Here is a 24,722-nt window from a genome sequence, read left to right on the forward strand (position 1 = left end):
AGAGAAGTGATTTTGGCTCACAGTGTTTACAGGATTCAGTCCAAAGTCAGCTGGTTCCAAGGCAAAAGTATCATGATAGACCGTGGTGCCCTGGTTGAGAACAGCTGCTCATCCCATGATGCAGCCAAGAAACAGAGAGAAAAGGGAAGAACTGGGGACAAGAATACAGCCTTCTGTTCACACTCCCCGTGACCCAGCTCCAACCAGGCCCAACCTCCTAAGAGCACCCCAGCTATGAACTCACCAGTAGACTATTCCACTGCAGAGTATAGCACCTGTCTTGATTCAGTCACCTTCCAAAGACGTGAGACATTTGGGGGACATTTTAGATCTAAAGCACAGCATTCTATCCCCTGGCAACCCAAAGACTCATGTCCTTTCACTATAGAAAATGCATTTTATATATGTGGTCACTTTAGGCTATTCTCAGCAATGATCCCAGACCCATGTTCAGATGTCTAGAAGCCTCTCATTGGAGAAGGAAAATTATATTGTGACATTTTATCCCAGAAAGAAAAATACTGACATTTGTTTAAAACTGAAGCCACCACCCCCTGGGGACAGCCAGACTCTAGTCTTTTCCTGTGAGTCAGCACCATCTGTGGACTGAGGAGGGAAGAGAACAAGAAATCAACAAGAAGCAGCCACGCACACACACAGTGCTGTTTCACTGACTTTACAGGTCTAAGGCCAGTGGTCTGATCATCTATTCAGAGAATCATGGGGTGCAATATGGCAGCTTCTAAAGGTCATAGCCATTGTTAATTTCCTGTTATCTTGTTTTGAAGTTCTGTATCATTTTCATTGTTTTGTTAGGCTGGGTTTTATTCTCTTCCGTCTTGTTTGATTTTGTTATATCCAATGGCATGGGCAGCTGTCTCAAAGATAGCAAGATATATTATGGTAGCCATTTTGGATTTACTGTCATCTTGTTTTGAAGTCCTTTATTGCATTCATTGTTTTGTTTTTATTAGTTCTACTCTGTTCCATTTTATTTGATTTGTCTAAAGGTATCTATAGTTGTTTTGAAGACAATAAGATGCATTATGGTAACCACTATTGATTTTGTACAGTATTGAAGTCCTATGTCACTTACACTGGTTTGTTATGATTGGCTTTGTTCTATTTTATTTTTTGTCTATTTTTATTCTCTTTAAAATAAAAGAAAAAAAAAGAAAATGCATATAATCTGTCTTAAGAGTTACCAAAACATTTACAATTCCACTATTACCAAAAGGTCCAAGTTCAAAATCTCTTGAGACCCAAGGCTAATTCATAGCTATAAGTCTCTGTAAACAGCAAAAATAAAGTACTTCCAATACAAAGATGTCATAAGGTAAATATGTCTGTTACAAGAAAAATAGAAGGGTGTCTTAGTTACTTTTCACTTGTCGCTGAGACAAAGTAACTGATGCCCAAGTTGGGAATGGAAAGGTTTATTTCTTACAGTTTTTGGAGGTTTCAGTCCACACTTAGTTGGCTCCAAGACAGGCAGGCATGGCTGGGCCGCACTTCATGGTGGCTGCAAACAGCAAGCTGGAACGGGCAAAGAGCAAGACACACCTTCTTCCTGCCATTACATCACATCCTGGCTCCACCCCTATGTGGGTGGAGCACTGACACCATCAATCCAAGCACTAGACAATGAACCAATCACAAATACACAATGCAAACTCATGAGGCCTGGGGGACACAGACATAAACCATGACAAAGGGCGAATCAAAGTAAGTCTGAAACCCCGCAGGGCAAACACTAACTTTGTAAGTCTTTGTCAAGCACCCTGGCAGGGCATGTTGAAATGTGAGCTCCACAGGCTTGAGCAGCTCTATCCCTATGGTGGTGCTGGCTGCAGCTCACATGGCCGTTCTCTAAAGCTGGCTCTGATGCCTACTTGAGGCTTTCCTCAGCAGATGGTCCGTGTTGCCGGTATCTTTAACTTCCAATGGTACCCACTACACTTTCAGCTTAACTCTCATAGTTGTAGGCCTTGCTTTCTGAGGGGTTTACTGCCTTGCTTCCCAGACCTTCTTCTGAAATCTGAGTCAAAGTTTCTGTGACCCCACAGTCTTGCCTTCTGCATGCCTGAAAAGCCAGCATCACAGGACTGATGTCAAGGTCTGGAGACTGAGGCAGCAGCTAGACACCTTGACCCATTGCTGCACTACAGTGCTGGGGGCCTCTAAGTGCCTGCACGGCTGAGCACAATGAAATGAATCCTAGGAAACCAGTTCCCTCAGCAGTCTTTCTAGAGCAGAGGCTCCTTCTCAAATGAGAGTTATGCAGTTTTAAATACTTGAGTCTACAAAACATAAGGTATTCTTTAATCTTAAGACATTTTCAAGCCATCTTTTCTATTGTCTTCATGCAAGTATGTGGCTTATTTTCATTGCACAGAATTTTTTCACAACTGTGCTTTCCATCTGCTCAACTTTGCAGATAATCTTCTTTATGCTGAAACCACAAACTTTTCACACTTGCTTTTTGCCCACACTTCTCAGAAATACCTATGCAAAAATCTGAACTTTGGGCTTCTTTTGAATTTTTCTCCACCACATTATTGTTCCAGTGCCCTTAACTTCAGTCCTCACAAACTCTCCAAAATAAAGACAAGTATTCTATCAGACTGTAACACACATGACATCTGGTCCAGCTACCAGTGGAATTGTTCCCAAAGGCAACCTCTGATCTGGCCTTTTATCTTCACGTTTCTATCTGCTTTCAGCCTTCTGAGATCTGACAGGAATCTCTCATCAGTCTCTGTTTTCTCAGCTTCCCATATTCTATGACTTCTTCAGCCCTCATCTCCAAACATTCCTAAGTTCCTTCCACAAACCAGTTCCAAAGATTTCTGAACCTGTTCAAATCAGTGGCCCCACTTCTCTGGTTACAATTTGTATATTAGTCACAAACCCATCATTAGAACAAAACACCCAGTCCACACAGTTTAAAGGAGGAGAAGTTTGCTTGGAGTCAGTTTGTACAGGATTCAATCCAGTACTGGCTGACTCTGTGATCCCAACATTTTCCAAACACTTAAGACTTTCGGGGGACTTAAGGTTTAAACTGTAACAGGTGGAAATGATATTGTTCTTTACCATATGAACTTTCAGTCTACAGAGCAAAATAAATATGCATAGCTGAAGGTGACTTTACAGAGAGATATAGCTAAGGATGTGCACCATATGTGAATATGAAACCGTTCTTAGTTCCCTAACTCATAAGATAGGAAAGTTAGACTAAATATCATACAGTGTACTTCAAGTTATGGATGGCAAATAAATTTCTATTTTTCACTGTATTCATCGTGGTTTGGTCAGAAGACCAAAGTGTGCAATTTGTGTTTCCTCCTCCAGAACTGGTTCCAGAAGACCGCTGTCTTCCAAACCCAATAAGTAACATTTCTACATATTGGTCTGATCTAAATTAGTCACTGAAACAGTGGGGCTTTTCTGTATATACTATTCATAGAACATCATGGAAAGCACAGTTATGTATTTACTGTCCTCCTTTACTTATTCATGTATCATTTCAACTCTAAATTGATTTATGTAAAAATTACGGTATGACATATAACTAATGAGCATAATTGTGGTTTATGCAGGGTCCTCTCTATCAAGAACTATTTCCCTAAGACTAGAATCATCATACAGATTCTTCAGTCACATAATAAGGTATGAAATAGTCCTGAATGTTCAATCTCCTTCTGTGTACATCTATAGTGGTAGGTGAGTTTTACCATTCTCAAATGAGTCTACAAATTAGAAAAGATTTACCAATCAGAGGTGAAATTCGGAGTCTTATTAAGATTATGAATTACTTAAAGGTATAACTTGGGGTCAGAATTAGAAGTGTAAGCTATCTGATTTTATAATATTGTCAAACCACTAAACCACTTAAAAATCCTGCATTGTTATTATTTCTTGCATTGACCTACATACTACCTTTATTCCCAAAAGTGAAGAGTAAATGATATCAAGTAGATGAAATGATAGACATCCATTCAGAAGAATTTTTTTGAGAGATATGTATCCTGACCACTTGACCTGATTTCTACCCTGAAACAGGTTTTCTTGCCCAAGATTCCCAGCTGGAACTGGAATATTGGAGACAACATCATCTGCTTTGCTGAATTAAAGCTTGGATTTATTGCCCAAGGTTGTCTGGTCCCAGGCTTGTGCACCTTTCTAACATCTCTATTTGTTGAGCAAAACAGAAAGGTAAACTGATGTTGAATCTTGTCTGTTTCCCCATGTCACACAGATTAGTACCAGAATCAGAAAATACCAAGTTTTTTTTTTTTGAGGAAAACAAGAAGTTCCCAAGAAATGAACTTGACTTCTCCTTAATCTGGGAAAAGATTGAGAAATCTAAATCAAAGCTCCAGATATTTCACTGGCCTTGAAAAAGTCACTTGGCTTATTCCTGCAGTGTTTATATTACAAATCATAACTCTGCTTCCTATGTCCATTCCAGAATGTCATATGTATAAATAATATTCATGAGTTTGGAAGCACTTTGAAAGTGAAAATTTAAACAAAGATTATATTATTGATGAATAGTTCAAATATTTAAATGCAAATCAAATTAGGAATAACAACATAATAAATAATTATTCAAATAAAAGTAGCGATCCAAATAATTTAAAACAAATGTTTATCAGATTATTTCAAGGAAAGTACATGCAGTAGTAATAATAGTGATCATGTACTGATTTATGTGTTATTTCTCTATAATATTTTGCAGTGGGGTTGCTGAAGCTAATTATCTTGATTGTAGAGTGAATTAGTGAATACAAAACAATAGTTTTCTGGTCCACAATCTTACCACCATGCTCTATGAACAGCTACAGCACCAAAGGGTAGCAATCCAAATAGCAGTTCCATGAAATGCTCCAGAAGAAGAGCCCCAACCTTTTGTTGGGTCAAGTATCCTTACCTAAAGACCCTCCAGGAAGTGATCATCCTTTCCATTTTATTCTGAGTTCAAACTGCTGCTTCATACACTTGAGACCTCTCTTAGTCTCTCTTTGGTGTAGATCTCTGTTCAAAACTAAATTTTACATCTTTTCCTGTTCCTTCCTTGATGCCATTAAGGAAAAGAGAAAGAAGCAAAAGATGTTCTGGCCAGTAAAATGCTAACTGGAGCAAACAATTCTTAGGTAATTTCCTCAGTGAATGTAAAGAGATATATTACATAGATAACAAGAAAAGACCATTAGTCAGAAGGGAATGAACCTTGATGAGCACGACTTTCCCTTCACTTAGTAGTCATTGTGTATGGTTGAAGTATGGCTTGTAAGGAAGTATCCTTTACCTGTGTGGAATGCAGGAAAGAGACAGAGATTATTGTGACTTTACACCCGTGCCTGGATTAAACAGATGCAATGAAAATTCTGTATGAAGACACTGTCTCCTCCTCTATAAAAATATAGAATACAGAGATGTAAAACCAGTTAAACCTGTTTTTCTGCTTTGTTTTCTCTCAAAAAAATCTGTGCTGTTAATCATTTTTAGTAATAGACACCTTCCAATATTCATCATAGGATGACTTACAGAATACAATAGATGTTTGTAGTCTACAAAAATGAAGTCCACAAGTACACACATATGTACACTCACACACGTGCTCTTACATACAATATGCATGTATTTTTATACATATTTTTCTGTTACTGAAGGCTGAAAGTCACATTCAGAAACCCTAAACTGGCAGTATTCAATGAACTTTGATGTAGTGGCCAGGACTCTAAGGTTTTGAATCATATTTTTCTCAAATCAGGCCCTCACTTCCTTTGTCTCTTAGTTCTCTGCACTAAAATGGAGCTCATCAATCTCACAATATGATTTTTGTAAGGGCAGAGTTAGTATTTGTAAAAAGCATACTCTTATTAGGAGGTCTTGAGTAAACACCATGTATTTTAATTGTATAAATTATCATGTGAGAAATTGTAGTCCAAAGAGCATTTCCAGTTGGCTGTTGGTCAAAAGTACTGCCTTATGCTTAAAAATAGATTAGATCCAATATAGCTGGATTACCTGAGCCCCTAAAATCTTCTACACAATATCTACATCATCATCCAATTTTCCTCTTTGATGTTTTAAAAACTTTCCCAAGAAAGCTTCTCCATCTCCACAGTTATTATTTTTATGAACTTTATAAAGCTGAAACATTTATATGAGAAGTGTATTAGAGCTGGGGTAAAAAATGTCTTTCAATAGTTTGTGAGTTCAGAGGTAGAGCTTTTAGGAGGTGATTAAATCATGGGGTAGCAGCCTTACCAATGAATAGATCCACTGATGAATTTAGAACGGAATGTGTTGTTAGGAGATATGGCTTTATTAAAGGCAGTAGGTCACAGGATGTATGTCTTTGAGGGACATGCCTTTCATCTTGTTTTTCCTGTCTTTCACACCCTCACTACCACAAGTTGCACAGCTTTCTTCCCCCACAGCCTTCTACTATATATTCTTGCCTTGAAGTCAACTAACCAGGAACTGAATACTTGAAACCATAAGCCAAAGCAAACCTGTCTTCCATAGAGTTAAAGGTGGCAGATATGTTGTCCCAGTGGGAAACGAAGGTGACTAACTCAAAGCACTAATCCAATTTCTTTAGCAACTAAGATTTGAATAGTGATATAAACTGCCTGGTGAGGTCAGCACTCTTCATGAGAGGATTCTAACCTCAGAGACTGGGAAATGGCAAGAAATTCTGCTGAATCTCACTGTGAAAGAAGGAGATAAGGAAGGATGCTAATGTGCCTGAACTAGTTGGTCCTTTTCAGAAGGGTGATTCTCAAACACAAAAATGAGCATGAGGAAAATTTCTGAAGTGGTCATAACTTCAGAATGAAGAAGTTTCAGTAAGTTATAGAAATGTAACTTTTACCTGAGATTCTGGAGTTCAAGACCCTGTCCTTCCCTATCAGGGCAGTGTGGTAGTGAGTCTTCTGGAACCAGGGAAAGAGGATGAGGCAGAGGTGACGTACAGGCTGGAGAGGAAATACCCCACAGTACCTTCTCTTTCAAACTCCTGTTCCCCTGGAAACCTACTGCTATCCTTGATTTTTACATGAACATTACCATTGATTGAGGTGTCTCTTTGAATTTATTTGAACCAAGGAAGTCTTGTGACCCTGACAGAAGGCAGAAATATTTTTTCTTTGTAATGTATGGTGCATCAGTAGAAGTCCGAGATATTTCAAAAGCCATCTTAAATAATCACACCCAGAGAAATACAACATAGATTCCACCTTATGTCTTCCATTTCATTGTACACCCTAAACCATGTATGATTTAGGAATGAGAAAGGGAAAAGAAATCTAATTTCCAACAAGGAGACTTGGATGCCACCTGATAAGAAACTGAGATGTGATGTATTACCTCATCCTTAACTCCTTGGTGAAAATTACTGAGTTTCAGTTCTGCCAAGCTTTCTTTTTATCAGGTATGCACTAGGATAAATCTCCTTCCTGGTCCCTGAATGGAAACTAGTGGTATGTATTCTAACATCCTCCATCTCACTTCCACATTTCTTATACTGGTGACTTTGTCTCCCAGCTCTCGGCAAAGGAGCTTTGGCAAAAACATTTCTTGGATGGCCTGAAGAATAAAATTCTGACTCAGCGTCTGTCTGATGACTTTGCTGGAATGAGCTTTCCTGAGGTTTCCAGGTGAGTTAAGTAAAATGCTTCCCTCATTCCGCACACAGCTTTCTTTGGATGATGCTCATAGAGGGGACACTGTCAACCAGAGCCCAGCAACAAATCTAAGGGGGAGGATGAGATAACTCAGGGTCACTGCAACTTCAGAGTTACAGTGCATGTAACTCTGTGTCCCTGCCTAGGGGTTACCTGCAAGAGCTGGGGAAAATCTGTGTTTGTGGCTTCCTTACTCCACCAAGGTGTTGGTCTTCTTCCTAACATGGAGCACAAAAGTGTGGGCCACAGGCTCCTGAACTCGTGTCCTGCTTGCTCATCTCTCCTTACAGCTTCTTTTCTCCTTTCCCAGGCTCTGCTTCATGAAGATGCATCTCATGCTGATAGCCATCGAACACAAATCCCTCCTTAACGGTGGTGGCTGGTACCAGTTTGACTTCTCATCTTTTCTGTTTTCTTTTAAACGGAATCTTTACAATTAAGACTTTTCTAAAGATGCAGGCATAACTAAGCATTTCGGCACTGTAGAGAGCTTGCCTCTTCACACAGGCTGTATTTTTGTGGTCCCTCTGTGCTGTCTCTAATGACTGAGGTTAGAATTCATTTCTCAGGAGTGAAATGCTTTGTCTTTAATTCTATGGCTCTGTCCTCTCTCCTGGGAAGGAGTGAGAAGCAATGGTCATCTTCACAGAGCTCTTCCTTTGAATGACATTGCTTGGAGGAAGTCTGGAATGTGAAACAATACTGTGAATTACTAGAGATGAAAATGTTCCCATGATCTCCAGCTTTAGAGAGTAAGGTGAAAAATCTGACAAAATAACAATCTACCTGGCCTGCTAAGTAAAGTCTGTTGCTGATAAATGAAGTAAAGAGGTGAAAACATTAGATCATTGTCATTTCCTGGGAATCTTTATGTTGGTAGCAAGAGAAATAAAGAGATACTTACCATGTAATTGGAAAGAAAAATAAGAGACCGAGAAAGAAATCAAGACAAAAAAAATTACACAAACAGAGGGAACAAAAAGTGAATCAGTTGCAGTAATTAAAAGTGGTGAGAGAGGGATGAGGAACAAGAAAAATCTACAATGTTGTGTATATACATTGTTAAGTGGAAAAATAGCTTGAGATCTACTGGAGTCAACTGATTCTGATTCTGATGATGGTCTGTTAGATCTATGGCCTTGGGGAAGTGCTCATCATTTGTACAAGTAGAATGGAGAGGTCAAGTTAGTTAATCTCTAACCCTGGAAATCCAAGAAATACAGGAAAACATTCAAAATTCAATACCGTCCAGTGATCCCAGCCGGACCATAAAGGAATGATTTTGTAGGAAATGTCAAAAAGAAGAAAAGATCTGTCTGAATGGAAAAATTGAAGTTGCATAAGTTGTCTGGGCAGAACAAATAAGTGGACTACTGAGAAAAAAAATCATTAATAAGACAATAACAAATAGTTCACCAGAATGACTAAATGCCATTTGACAGTCCTCCATGCTCAAGAAAATCATACAATTCAAACTGTAAACTTCGACAATGAAAACATCTGCCCGTCTTATTACTGGAAACTAGTCATAGTAAAAAGAGCAACTTTAGAATCATGAACTAGGAAATTTGGGTTTCAAATTGACCTAAAAGTTATTCAACTTTTAGTAATATCTTTGGCCTTCAAGAATCTGAGCTATGCATGGAAATTACTTGTGAAATTTTAAAGATGGAAATTCCCAAAGCCATTTCTTACTTTATAAAATCAAAATCTCCAAGGGTGGAGCCTGATAATTTTTTCTGTAGTTTCTCTGACATAGTTTACATATTAGCATTCAGGAACTAGTGGAACACACGGTCTAAAAATCCATTCCAACTCTACCATTATAGGTGCCTGTAAACTGTATTGAGATAACTGTTAATACAGCATAACCAGAAGTGTGAATATGTACCAGCCAGCTAATTCCTAAATAGTTGGAAGAAGCCCTGGTGCTGTTTATACCCAGCACACATCTACTGCCAAAGAGAGTGACCCACTCCAACACAGGTTCAACGTTCTTGCTGAAAAGTTAGGTGAATCAAAGCAATTACAATGTGATTTTAGAAAGGTATCAGCAGCATTTTCCCACTTGAGTGCCAGCTCACGACCCACATTGCTGTAGGCACTTTAGGTCTATTGACTCTTCAGTCCTTAAAACACTGAGGCATGGGCACAATTATTAGTCTCATTTCATGAAGTAGGGAGTTAAGGCTCTGCAAGGTTAAATCATTTTCCAAGCTCACACAACTGCCAATTGCAAAGCCAGGGCCTGAACGCAATCTGACTCTGGGGATGGTGGCTCTAGTCACCATGCTGTGATAAATCTCCCGGGGCCACTGCTAGTAGTGGGAACACCAGAAGTCTCAGTGGCTAAGCCTCAGGCCAGGGTACTGAAAGATGGGGGGAAAATTATCTTTTCACACTTTCTGTTTTCTCTGCTAATTGATACACATGAGTAATCTCTAAGATTTGTGAAAGCCCTGCACAATCATAAGGGGTTGTCATGGGAAATAATATTTTGTCTGATGAGAGATGATGCTGATTTTGACCCTACTCACAAAAGGTAATGGGTGTGTTCCAGTAGCAAACATTCTTTAAATAGAGCAAATAGCTGTGGTTCATGATGGGGGTGCAAGCAAGAATTCCACCTCTTCTCACAAGTGCTCTGTATTCAATTTGAGTTCAGATCTACATAGAAAAAAGGAGACACTTAAGTCACATGTGTATGCTCACTAGGTAGTGAAGATCAACCCGTGATACTCAAGGAAACACGAATCTATATTCTTTCTCTTCTGTGGTCAAATCCAACCATACCTCTAATTCCTGTGTAATTCTGTGCTGAGAAGATGCATGTATTGCATGGTGTCCAAGAAACATCTACTGGACATAGCTAGCAAACCGCATTCAGCCCTTGTCAAAAGTCTTAGGAGGGTTTTTTGTGCACATGTAAGCTCTTTTGTATTTTTGCAACTTACTCAGGACTATCCTAACAGCAAAGTAAGTAAAAACAAAGATGTGACATCATTCCACTGTGAATTTTCAAGGATGAAAGGAGTGCTTTCATCTTGCAAAAAAGAAGCAAGAGGAATCCTCACTAGGCTAGAGGTGTGAATTGAAAAGAAAAATAAGGAGAAGACATCCTGAGAAGCAGGGAAAAGTTTAGGTAACTCAAAACAGCCATGATGAGTCAAGAGCGGCATATATAGAAATTTATTAGATATAAAATATGTAAGCCATATGAGAACAGAAGGTTTAAATGTTCAAGTAATGTACAAATAGAAATAGCCAGGTATATAGCTCAGCGGCACAGCACCTGATTGGCAAGTGCAAGGTTGAGTTTGATTCCCAGTACCAAAAAAAAAAAAAAAAAAAAGAAAGAAAGAAAGAAAAGAAAAGAAAAGAAAGAAAGAAATAGAAATAATTCATATAGGGGGCCGGGGATTTAGCTCAGTGGCATAAGCATCTGCCTTGCAAGCAGGCGGTCATGAGTTCAATCCTTGGTACCGGTAAAAAAAAAAAAAAAAAAAAAAAAAAAGTTAAAAACAGAAGAAATAATTCATATAGTTCTTGCTTTCTAAACTTTGCAATCTAAGTACACAATAGTGAAGTCAAAATAAATGTACACTTTCAAAACCTCTATAAGTAAATAAAAAGAAACTCTGAATACAGTTGGTTGATTGGCTATAGTTTACTTCGAAGGCAAGCATCCTGAGGATGAACACCACCATCACGACTGTAAGACCGGCAGCTGTGTGGTGTTGGCCTAGTTGGCATTTGATAGCAAGGTGACACGTGTTTGCGTTACTTGAACCATCTTGGATTCATGATACAGTCCTAGGGGGAGCTTCCCTTCAGCTCAGCTGTGAAGGCAGCTCAGATAACAATCCCGTTGTTTGCCTGACTCCCATCAACTTATTTAACAGCAATCGAATAAAGAATTAGAGTAAAAGATTCATGTTTTCCACTGTTAACACTGGAAGGAGATTGAATCCTAATAACTTGGTAGCTTTGCCACAGATATCGGAGGGAAAATTGACTGTATTTTTATTTTCTGTTTCCAGTGATCTGATACTAAATCCACCTTCACAAGTGAAGCTGCATAAGAATACATTAGGGTTCTTTATTGCGGAATCTCCAATAGAAGTCCAGAGGTAACTTTTTTATTGCTTTATGGAGGGAAAGCACTAAAGCAAATACAACTTAATGGGAGGCATACTGTGTCAGCATCTAGTGTAAAGCCTCAGGTAAGTCATTCTCGGTTTGCTTTCATTGTCCAGAGCCCGCTTTTACTGTTTCAATTGTCATGGCGACGTGCAGGATCCCGAGCTAATTGAAAAATGTGACTGCAAAAATAGTAACCATCAGCACTTCACAGGTAATTACACTTGACATAGTTCAGCCTCTTACTGTCTGGCCAGGACCAAAGAAGTAGGTTTCATCCCTTTAAAGGACAATGTCCATTCGTACTTGAGCAGGATGAACCATATGTTTCCCTACTGTGTACCCACGACCTGAAAGTCAGTCCCTCAGAGTGAATTCTAATGCGTACTTAATTCAACTTCCTTCTAGGCCAGCTGAATGGGCTGAAATGTTCAGCAATGCTGTCCAAAATCTCAGTACCCCTGTTAGTGACATTGGCAGATTCCATCCTAGGCATGATGACTTCCAGCCTGAAAAGATAGCCTGATCCAGCTGCTTTGTGGGTCATAAGCACATCACTTTCTGACCATTCCTCCATATTCCATTCCTTAGTGGGAGGTCAGCAATTTAGAGTTTATTCTTTCAGCATAATGATGAGGCCGTGTAACTGTCCATCGTCTATCACTGAACACAAAGCCTTAGGAATGACCCTTCCACTTCAGTGCTGGAAAATAAAAAATAACCTCAAGTGTTTAGGAAACATCTGTCCCTCCTAGTTTTAAAAGTTAGTCTCTTCCAGATACATTCACATTCTTAGGGCAAAACCCCAGTGCTTCACAGTTTAAATTTAATCAATTGAAAATGTGCATTTCCCATAAGGAGCACTCTCATTTCTAAGATTCGCAGTCTCTCCTCCTTATGCCCTGAATGCTGTTTAAATCTAAAAGTAAACCTTTGCAGTGTACAGTTGTTTTCACAATGGACATCCGCTTCTCACCAATACCAAGAGGCTTCTCCTTCTCTTTGGTCTGAGACTGTCACACTCTGCAACTCCCACATCAACAACAAATCAATCACTTCCTTCTGATACTGAGTCACCTTCTATCGGTTGGTAATAGAACCCATCATCCCTGTCATAGCCTTTATTTTTGCAATCTGAAAACCCTGCTCTTCAGTGTGCCCGTCTTTGCATCCCTTGTCTTACTCTAGACCCTCTATCATGTGCAATTCTCCCTGTGTACACTTGGCTGACAGCCTCGGATGCCCTTCCTCATTTCACCACGCTCACATAACCAGGCTGCCATGCTCCTCTTCGGTACAGGTTAGCATTGCGAGCACACACTCTCCTGAACAGCTGGGATCCAAAGAAAGTGAAGCTTTGCTCTATATTCCCCATGCTCACCTCCAAGATATCATTGTAGGGCTATCTTTTCTAGCCATCCCTCCCTGACCTGAAATATATGCAGTGGTGAGGACTGGGTCCTTTTGGGGGACTCAGGCTTTGTCTTTTTATAATAGCAAATTAATTGAGATAAAATTTGAATATTATCATAGAAATACCATATCCATTTTTTGTTGTTGTTGTTGTGCCAGGAATCAAACTCATAACTTTGCACTTACCAGGCAAGTGCTTGAGCCACTGAACTCAATTCCTTGCCCATCATATCTATTTAAAATGTACAATTCAGTGAACTTTAACATGGAGAGAGTTGTACAACTATCACAAATGATCAATTTTAGAACATTTTTCTCATTTGAAAAAAGAAAGTCCTCCACACCCATGAGCAAGCATTTTCCATTTTTTCTCTCCTACACCCACACTCCTGAGGACCACTAGTCTAGATTTTGTTTTGTAGATTTAACTATTCAATTATTTCAGGAAAACGGAATAATTCTGCATATTTAGGCTTTTGTGGGTGGCTTATTCCTTCAGCCATGCTGTATCATATAAAGGCTGTCTAATATTCCACTATATAGATGATTTCCTCTTTTTTTATCCATTATTCTGTTACTGGAGGAGGAATTAAGATTATTTCCACAATTAATACATAGTGTATAATGGTGCCATGGACCGTGACATAGAAATATATATTAAAGTTCTTGCTTTCACTTTTTCTGTGTACATTCTAGAAGTGGGATTGTTAAGTCAGATGTTAATTCTGTTTTAATTTCTGAAGCACCACCATCCAGGTTCCTACAACATCACACCATTTCACATTCCTACCAGCAGTGCACAGAGGTTCCAGTTTCTCCACAGTCACATCAACACTTTTTAATTTCTGTTTTTGTGTTATTTTTCAGTAATAGTCTTCCTAATAGTTTTAGAGTGATGTGCGATTGTTATTTTGATCTGAATTTCCCTAAATGCTAAAGATGTTGCACATATTTTCATGAATATCTTATTGGCCAGTTATATTTGAGGAACAATCTCTTTGGATCCTATTTTAAATGGGGTACTGTCTTTTTATTACTGAGTCTGTCATAGATGGTCTTTATATCATTGTGCCATTTTATGTAAGGAAGTCAGCTGGGATTTTGACTGTGATTGTTTTGAGTCTATAGGTTAAATTTGAAACTATTGATGACTTACCTATATGAAGTTATCTAGTTTACAAACATATCATCTTTATTTTTGTTTGTAATTTCTTTCATTCAACAATATTGTCCTTTCCTCAGATTACAGATTTTATTTTGCTTCCGTTATACTAATCAGTAAGAATTTTTCTTAGTTTTATTTCCAGATGGCTCACTGTTCATCATATACATACATGCATTTTTGCACACTAGTCTTTTTGGTGGAACGGAGGAGTGAGTGTCTTTTCACTGAGCCATATCTCCAGCCTTTTTTAGATTTTATTTTGAGAGAGTCTTGCCACATCAGGAACTTTCCCAGGCTGGGCTCAAACTTGTAATCTTCCTACCTCAGCCTATATGTTGATTTTATAGTCTGAAAAAATATTTATTATTGATTTCCATTTAATTTCTTGTCTAATTTTCTCGGCAGAACCTGCAGAACAATGTTGAGTAGAACTGGCATGCGTTGCATTCATATTTTATTCCTGACCTTGAAGAGAAAGCGCTCCATTGTGTATCTGCAGCTGGAACGTTAGCTGTGGGCTTTTTCATGGGTGCCTTTTATCTGGCTGAGGAAGTTCTCTATTCCTAAAGACTGTTGAAGCTTTTGTTTGTTTGTTTCTGTTTTCATTTTCTCTCTGTCTCTCTCTGTCTCTATCTCTGTCTCTGTCTCTCTCTTTCAGATTTTTGTCCTTTTATTTCTTGTTGAGATGATAACTGGTTTTTGTCTTTTACTTTGTTGATACAGTGTTACATTAATCGACACCAACCTTGCATTCCTAAGATAAGTCCCAGTTGCCATGCTATAAGGTCACGTTCATACATGGCTAGATTTGGTTTGGTAGCACTCGAGTGAGGAATTTTGTATCTGTATTCAATAGAAATGTTGGTTTGTGCTTCCATTTCTCGTGATGTCATTGTTTTTGTCCTCAGAGTTAAACTGACCCTATAGGATGAGATGGGAAGCATCCCTTCCTTTTCATTTTTTGCAACAATTTGTGAAAGTTCAGTGGTAATTTTTCTTTAAATATCAGTTAGAATTTTACCTGTGAAGCAATTTGAGCCTAACTTTACTTTTTGAGTATTATTCAACATCTTTACTTGTGATAAGTTATTTAGATTTACTATTTCTTCTTGAAACTGTTTGGGTGGTTTTGTCTTCTAGGAATTTTTAAATTTATTCTATGCTATCAAATGTGTCCACAAAGTTTGGTAAGTATTAAATATTGTCTTGTATTACTTTTTATTTTTTAACAGATCAGTAATAACATTATCTTTTTCATCTCTGATTTTAGTAGTGTGAATGACCCTCTTTTTGTATAGCTACTTTTGTTAGAATGTTAATTTTGTTGATCTTTTCAAAAGGACAGCTTTTGTTTGTTAATGTTAACATTAATTTTACTCTACTGGTTTTCTTTAATTAATTTCCACCTGAACTTCCATTATGTCCTTCCTGATCCTTGATTTGGGTTGACTTGTACTTCTTTCTTTAGAGTCCTAAGGTGAAATGTTAAATAAAATCACTGATTTCAGATCTTTTTTCTTTTCAGAAAGATGGTTATTTTTATTTACAAATATTTCTCAAAGTATTCTTGTGAGGCACACCATAATTTTGACATGCTGTGTTTTTATTTTCATTCATACAAACCTATTTCATGTTTTCTTCATAGTTTCTTTTTTTTAATCCATTGATTACTTAAACAAATATCATCCTATTTCCAAGTGCTTATGATTTTTTCTAACTTTTGCCTTTCTTATTCCATTTCATTTGGTTCTGTAGTTGTTGTTTAGTGAGGCTTATTCTATAGCTTCATACATGATCTATCCTGAAGAATTGTGAATACACACTTGAAAAGACTATGAATTTTTCTGCTGATTGGCAGAGTGTCTTTAGAAGAGCATTAAGTCTGGTTTGTTCATGTTTTTGTTTCCTTTCTAATCTTTCTAGCTGTTCTATGTACTACTGAAAGTGAAATATTGATACCTTCATATGTCTCCTTGGGATATTTGCCCATTTCATTATTTAAGAAGTTTTTGTTCTCAATGAAAATTTTTGTTTGAAAGTCTGTTTTGTGTATAATTAATATAACCATAACAGCTCTGTTTTAGTTACCCTTTGCCCAGAAAATCTGTTTTCATCATTTTTCTTTCAACCTTTCAGTGTCTTTGCGTCTACTATGTGTAGCATATGGCTAGCCCATTTTTTCACTGTTCTGAAAATGCAGAGTTTAATCCATCTCCATTTGAAATATTTCCTGACAAAACAGTATTTTTTCTATTATTTTGCTCCTTGTTTTCTATATGTCATCTGTTTTCCTTAAATCATTTTTGTAACTTTTGTGTTAAATAACTCTACTATACTTTTTTTTAATTCCTTGGCATTTCTTGTAGTAGATTTTTTAAGTTTTTTTCTTGGCATTAGGAGTCCAATTTAACATTAACATCATAGTTCATAACAATGTAGCTTGCATTAGTGCCAAATTAATTTCCATAATATACAGCAATTTTGTTCTTACATAGTTTAATTTCTCCCTCATGGCTACTATTGTCACAATTCTATCTATCTATCTATCCATCTATCTATCTATCTATCTATCTACCTTTCATGCACACTGATCTATAAATATTGCTTTATACACTGATTTTTAAATAAGATAGGAAAAGGACTTATAAACTATATATTTACCTGCATAAATATTCTTTTATCAATGCTCTTCATTTTAAATTAAAATGGATGTTAGATTTGAGATACTATTTAATGTTCTTTCATTTCCACATCAGGAGCTCCCATTAGTATGCATTGTAGGACTATTTTTCTGGCAACAAACTAAGTTTTCATTGATCTAAAAAATGTGTTAGGGGGCTGGAGATTTAGCTCAGCAGCATAAGCGCCTGCCTTGCAAGCAGGCAGTCCTGAGTTCGATCCCTGGTACTGATAAAAAAAGAAGACAAAAAAAAAAGTCTTAATTTGGTATTTATCTTAGTAAATACAATGAGAATCACACTACTGACATTTATACTAGTCCCACACTATTATTTATTATTTACACTATTCTTCATGGGTGGTCTTGAGAATCTAAACTGGGCAGAGTCCCTTCAAATCCTTGGCTACAAAGATTCATTCTTTGACTCATCTGTTGGTTCCTTGAGTGAATAGACACAAACAGGTCTTTTCTTTCTAATTTATTTGGGTTTACCTAGTGCTAAAAATCTCTCCAGGGAATATTATCAACTATTTCAACATCACATGGCCTGAGATGATGGCTGGTTGATTAAATACAGGCCTCTGAAGACATCTTATGGTTTTTGAATGTAACCATATATGACAGTAAGAATTTTATAGGTGTGTTTAAAATAAGGATCTTCAGATAAAGAAATTACCTTGCAGTATCCAGGTAGGACCTAGATGTACTAACAAGGGTCCTTATAATAGAAAGATGGAGGGAGATTTAACTACACTCAGAAAAGAAAAGGGCCTTGTGATGGGAAACAGTTCAGACAGAGAAAATGTCACATCACTTTTCTGGAAATAGAAGGGCCACTTGGCCGGAGAATCTAAGCAGGCTACAGAAGAACAAAAGGCAAAGAAATGGATTCTGCCCTAGGACTTCAGGAGGGGAAGCAACCTCACCAACACTTCCATCTCAGGGCATTGAAAACATTCAGATTACTCATCTCCATAATCATAAAGAATAGATACCTGTTGCTTTTAATAAGTGAGCTGGTAGTAATCTGTTGGGGGAGCCATGGGCGAAGTAATACAAACAGATTACTGGTTTCATTAGTGGTTTGCTTCTTTATTTCTCTTCTTACTCATCTTCCAGCTGTATGTACAGGATACATTAAGTCATACTACATGTTTTTATGAAACTGTTCATTTTTCCTAATACTTTTTCTCTGCTTTTAAATTATGTAATTCTCTCTCTCTTTCTCTGCCTTTCCTACTGTTTCACTCTTTTAGTTTAAATCGACTGCTCAGCCCCAAAGTACTTTATAATTGCTGCCATAACAAATTGCTTCCTATTCAGTGGCTTAAAACAATGGATATTTCCCAGCTAATAATTCATACTGTAATGGATCCCACTCTGTAGAAGTCAGCAAAGATCTGTTTCTGTCTGGAAGACATTAGGGAAATTTCACTTTCTCACACTCTGTGGCTTATAGGAGCTACCTACATTCCTTAGCTCGTGGACCCTTCCACCCTGACAGCAACAATGGCTACTGAAACTTTTTCATATATCATCACTTTTGCACTGGTCCCACCAACACATCTCCTTCTCTGACTCTGATTTTTTGCTCCCTGATCCATATTCAAAGAACTAATGTGATTACATGGGCCAATTTGAATAATGCAAGAAAATCTTTTTATCTTATCTGTCTGCTAATAAGCAACTTTTAGGGCCATCTGCAACCTTGCATCCTCCTTTTCACATAACAACGTATTTACAGATCTTAAGGTTTAAAACATAGATATCAATTTTTGGCAGGGTTAGTAGACCATTTGTCTGCCTACCACATGTTCTTTGATTCACTTCCTATCATAGAAAACTACTAAATATGAGGGATTCAAATCAACAAGAAATTATTCTCTCCTAGTCTTGAGTACAGAACCCAAAATTGGTATACTCCCAGTGCCGCACTTGTGGAGTCCACAGTGACATCTTCCCCAACTTCTTCCCAGCCTCTAGTGTTTTGAGTGGGGGCAGCATATTATAACGCCAATCTCTCCTCCTGAAACTACTCCATCTCTGTATATTTTTCCTCTTCCCATAAGAGTCACAGTTCATCAAAATGTTTTCATCTGGAGATCCTTGACTAATTACACAATGTGTTGATTACTTTTTCCTCATTGCTGAGACAAAATACCCAATGCTCAAAATGAAGAAAGGAAAGGTTTACTTAGCTCACAGTTTGTGGAGGTTTCAGTCCATAATCAGCTGGCTTCAAGGCAAGGTGGTACCGCACAGGGACAACATTTCTAGGCAGCAGCCAGGACAAAAAAAGGGGGGAGAACAAGCCTCTTTTCCTCCCTTATACTGTATACAGGCCCCTGTCACTCTCTCCAGGACGGAGAGCCCTCACAAAATCTCAGTGTCTTCCTCTTGCACAGGATGAGGATATTTACAAAATATGAACCCCAGCTCCTTTCTGAGTGTCTCATTTAAACTTCCAAACTTCGCAAGTTGACACAATGTATCAATCATAACACACAAAAACAATATTTTTATGCTATAGCATTGGTCAACTTGGATTTACCCAACAAAACCCCATGAGCCTGATAGTCTGAACAATGTAAATTTATTTTCTCATAGTTCTGGAGTAGGGGAGGTGAGCATCAAGATGGCAGTGAATTTGGTCCCTGTAGAAGCCCTCTCGTGTCCCTGCATATGGCAGAGAAACAGGAAATGAGTGTGGTGGTCTCTCTTCCTCTTCTTAAGAGACCACTAATCCTATGAGATCAGAGCACAGCCTGAATTATGTCAGTAAGACTGTCTCCAAATAAGTCACATTACAGATAAGGCTTCAAAATGTGATGATGAGGTATGGGTGAAGCACGTGCAGTTCAGCCCATAGCAGTCAGATTCTTAGATTCCAAGTAGACATAAATTTTGTGAGATATTACACAACCCATCCATTTGTATGGTACATAATAAACTTCAGTTAGTGCATTTTCAATGACAGAATTTCCATTCGGTTTTTACTGATGCTTTCACTACAAGAGGCGTTCTCATCACGTCTCTCTTCTTCAGTCATGGCTGTCTTCAGTTCCTTGGACACATTTGGAACAGACTTGTCTGCAAAGTCTGATGCTAGACTCCTGCCTATGCAATTTGCTGTGCCTACTCCCTAATTGGGTCGTACTCACCAGTTTCTTTGTATGTTCCTTACATTTTGTGACTAAAAACTGGATATTTTAGATAAATAGAATTTTGCACCGACTCAGGAGACCAGGGCCTGTTATCATGGCCAGCTTGATAAGTGTTTCAGCCAAGCTAGCTCATTGATACCTATTTTCCTGCGGCGTCGAGTCTCTGATGTCAGTCATCAGTTGCAGCTTACTGCACAGATCCACAGCACAGGTGTTTTAGTGGGGTTCTTTATAACTGTCTCTTCCCTAACCTGTCTACATTTGGCTCCATGAATTTACTGCTGATTACTTTATTCTTTTTGACAGTTTTCTGATCTATGTGGTGTTCCATACCAGCATCCTCTAGAATTTGGGCACCTCTGCAGAGTAGCTTTGATGACCAGTCTTTACACTTTATTCTGACCTCAAGACAGCACTTAGCATTTATTAGCTGCCTCGTCTCTTGGTTCACTATGGTAAACTATGACCTATGTTTTTCCTCGTTGCTCCCCTGGAGCTGCCAGTCTCCAGGTAATTGTTTAGCGTCAAAATCACCATTGCTGTCAAGGAGCACCCTTGGACTTGAACTTCTCCACAGTGAGCTCCAGATACAGTCAAGTCTCCTGGACAAAGCTTCAAAGCTCCTTATTCTTCTAGCCCCTGGGCAGGGCCTCTGAGCCTCTGCTGGGGAGCAGGAGGAGGAATGTTGGAGACAGTGGACTCCTCCTTTGAAATGGCACACTTGCTGTGTGACCAGGGTGCTGCACAGGTGTCTCCTCCCAACAGTGGCCTTTGTTTGCCTCTCCTGCTGTGGGACTTCAGGAGTGACCTGGAGTGAGGGGCATCTTTGCCTCTGCCAGCACTGAGAGGCCAGGACAGAGCCTCACTGTGGCCCGCAGCCATACGCACCTTGAGTTTGGCTCTGCCCTGCCTTTCACAGCACACATCACAGTCTTCTGAGGGCTGCAGGGAGAAGAGCCTTGTACCTTGGAGCCCACATGTGCAGAGCGCAGATTCTGTTTGGTTTGGAGGAAAAGATTCAGTTAGGCACTTGCTGCTCGAACTAAGATTTGCAATAGTTTCTTGAGTCAATGTTTATTCACTTGCCATCTGTCCGCAGGATGATTTAAACATCTCTGTGTGTGCTTGAATAATCTTTACCACTTTTGACAGCTTCACTAAGGGGCAGGTTTGTAGGATTCTTGTGTTACCATTCTTCCTATGGAATCAAAGGTTCTATTTGCTGTTGCTGCTATGAGGAAACACTCACAGCTGGGTATTTTATAAAGATAACAGGTCTGTTTAGCTTCCAGCTTCAGAGTCTGAAAGCCCAAGTCAAGTAGCCCTATCTGAGGATAAGGAGCTCATGGCAGGAGACCTCAAAACAGTGAGAACATTGAGGATACATCCCATGGTGACACCAGAAGCCATAGGGATTTAGGGTCAGATTTGCCCTTTTTAGGACAAATGGTTCTCGTGGAAATGGCTCAGGGTCCCATGAGAGCTACATTAATCTTTCCCTAGAATAATACTCCACATTGACCTAATTATCTTCCAAGGGGCCCTACCTCTTGAAAGTCCTCTGAGGCTTATATTGCTGTTACTCAGTTAAAATTGGGCCCTTTGCAGGAATGGTATTTAAAATCATTTGGGTTCAAGTTAAAAAGCAAGTCTCCAACACGTGGATCTTCAGGAGATACACAAACCCCATGGAACCCATGGCACCTATTTTTATTTCCTCTATTTTTTTCAATTTCCTCTAAAACTCTAACAGCATTTCAGGCATACCAAGAAACTTCTGTTATATCCCCAAATCACTATATCAACTGTTTGTCTCAAGTGAATGCTTGAATCTAAAAAATTTTTTTTTCTTAAATGGGTTTTAAGAGCCTATTTTGGAAATCAAAGTTAAACATTAACTTTTCTGGCATCCTATAAAACAGAAATCTTTCTCGTAGGGCACAGTGGCAAATACTTGTAATCCCAGCCTTTTGGGAAGCTGATCCAGAAAGATTGCAAGTTTGAGTCCAGCCTGGGCAACTTAGTGACTTCAGGAGACTCTGTAACAAAAAATAAAACCAACAAAAATCCTGGGGATGCAGCTCATTGCAAAGGCCCTTAGTTCAATCTCCAGTATTCCAAAAGAAGGAAAAGTGAATTTTTCTTGAGGCAATTGATTAGTTAAATAGAAGGAAACTCCAATTAGAAAAAAGCATCAATAAGAAAAAAAAATACAGTGACAGCAGATGCCACTGTATCATATGAAAACAGCATGGTTTCATTGTGCAAACTACTTTGCAAATGAATTATGATACAAAGACATAGATAGATTGCCATCTGTCATGTGTAAAACAAAAATTTCCTAGGAAATGAGTACTCATCCCCTTTTCTGCTGTATTACAAAAACAAACATTTTAAAGCAGAGAGTTCCTCAGCTATAAAGGTAGAGTGATTTCTCTATAAAAGTCAGCTCTGCCCTTATATTTGTAAATACGCCAAATTTTGCCAACTTCTAGGACATGTATTTGATAGTGTTCCTGGAATAAATTAGTAGGACTTCAGAATCCAACTTCTTGGCTTTGCTGTAGTCATCACACTCCTTAGAATCTTTCCTTCTTTTCATGATAGAATCATTTTTTCCTGTACATGTTGACCTTCTGTCACCAAGACTACCAAGCCTATCCCAAGCCCAGAGGAAATCTGGCCACTCCACAGCCGACCATCAGCTGTCTTTACTGCAATTTGCCAGGCGATGGCAGCACAGCACCATGCAATGACCAAGACCCTGCGCCTCCAGGGTGGACCCAAGCGTGAATCCAAATCTGGAAATCAGATTCTAGCCCTAAAGTGCCCAAAAGGGTATCATTTCAGAAAGAGGCCACTTGATCCTATATATTTAAAAGTATCATTGAATTGGCATTCATGACAACTCACTTTCAAACAGGACTTCAGAACTTTCCAATAAATGACAAAACAAACAAACAAACAAAAAAAAAAAACGTGCTGAGTGTGGATTCGGACAAATTTCAGGTGGAATATTTCATGGTTTTAAAAGCCAATGAAAGATATTCACAGTCTGCTCCCTTCAAATATTTGTCTCTTCACTGAGCTCGTTAGCTTTTCTTGCTCCTGCCAATGTCTCCTTCCTTAGCACACTCTGTGAGAAGTCAGAGGACTGGATTGTAACCACAGCCACAGCCATTCCACCGGTGGTCAGCTGTGGTTTAAGAAAGATGTGTTCCCTTTTGGGGTCTCAGTGTGATCATCTCAAAATAAAAATAATAATGCTGTCACTATCTCTGCAACCCTTTCCTATTACGATATTCTACGAATTCTAATACCTGTTACTTTGATGATTTTCAGTTTTCTAAACTAGAGCCACACTAATGGTGTTACATTTCAATTAATAATGTCACACTAGAGACATGGAGCATGGATTCCAAACAGGCCAGCTCTCAGCTGTATAACAGTCATTACTTAAATCCTCAATGTCCTTCATATTTCTTTGAAGTGTCCACAGTATTACGTATCTTAGAGAGCTAAGTGTAAATATTAATATATAAAGAACATGCAAATGATCTTGAATGAAAGACAGATAAAATTGAAATGGGAGGAAACAACATTCTTAGCAGATTGTGCTTATTTCTACGCATGCCCTGGTGTATTTTAGGTTCAGAGCAGAAGCACCATTAAGCTAGTCTCCAGGTAGCGGGACTAATTGTTTTTCAGCCCTTTTGCTTAATGAATTAGCTAAGTTATTGGGCAGGTGCTTTCCCAGCCCCACTGGGTATTCACTGCCTGCTATTCCATGACTGCGGTTTCTAATGTCCAAGACTTCAGAATGTTGGTCCTCAGCAATGCAGAGACGATCTCTGTATGTGATGGGGGAGAGGGAAGGGACGATTTGGAAATGACCCTAGGAAAGGTGTATCTAAATGCTTCTCATGCTCTTTCCCTGAGAAATGTTTTAGAGTCTTTATTAAAATGCTGATTTTCTGTTGGGAAGGAGTCAAACCTAGAGGAAGGCATAAGTACAAACAGGAAACTAAAGAGAAGGCCCGAAAGAAATTAGGAAAAGAAAAAAAATTGATAAGAAATGGCTTCAGTACGCAGCTAAACTGTTGGATATATTTCTAGACTTATCTTACTTTACAGTTTTTTTAGCTTGACCCTAATTCACTTTTTTACATAAGTATACAAACTAAAAATTAGCCTCTTTAGGAATCACCTCGCCAGGGCTGGGAATTTAGCTCAGTGGCATAAGCGCCTGCCTTGCAAGCAGGCAATTGTGAGTTCGATCCCCGATACCAATAAAAAGGAAAAAGAAAGAAAGAAAAAAAAAAAAAAAGAATCACCTCACCCTGTCCCCTACGGAGGAGAATGCCAGACCTAGAGGACTGAAGAGTAACTACCTTGATGAATCCTCCAGTCCAGGCTTCAGCTTGGTTCGCCTGAAAAGCCTCACCCGTCCTGTAAGGTGG

General features: G+C 38.6%; 1 protein-coding gene across 1 annotated transcript in view; it reads left to right on the forward strand.

Annotated features, from left to right (window-relative positions):
• The window catches only part of Kcnu1 (potassium calcium-activated channel subfamily U member 1), a 135,672-nt gene that overhangs the window by 40,981 nt on the left and 69,969 nt on the right, over positions 1–24,722 (forward strand). The window contains 6 exon segments of the mRNA XM_013144677.2: positions 3,603–3,672; positions 4,066–4,218; positions 7,561–7,673; positions 8,011–8,082; positions 11,741–11,830; positions 11,957–12,054. Coding sequence (XP_013000131.2) covers positions 3,603–3,672; positions 4,066–4,218; positions 7,561–7,673; positions 8,011–8,082; positions 11,741–11,830; positions 11,957–12,054 — 596 coding nt within the window.

The sequence above is a fragment of the Cavia porcellus genome, unplaced genomic scaffold (assembly GCF_034190915.1).
Source record: "Cavia porcellus strain 051 isolate PalLab524CR breed Dunkin Hartley unplaced genomic scaffold, mCavPor4.1 scaffold_29, whole genome shotgun sequence".
Taxonomy (NCBI): Eukaryota; Metazoa; Chordata; class Mammalia; order Rodentia; family Caviidae; genus Cavia; species Cavia porcellus.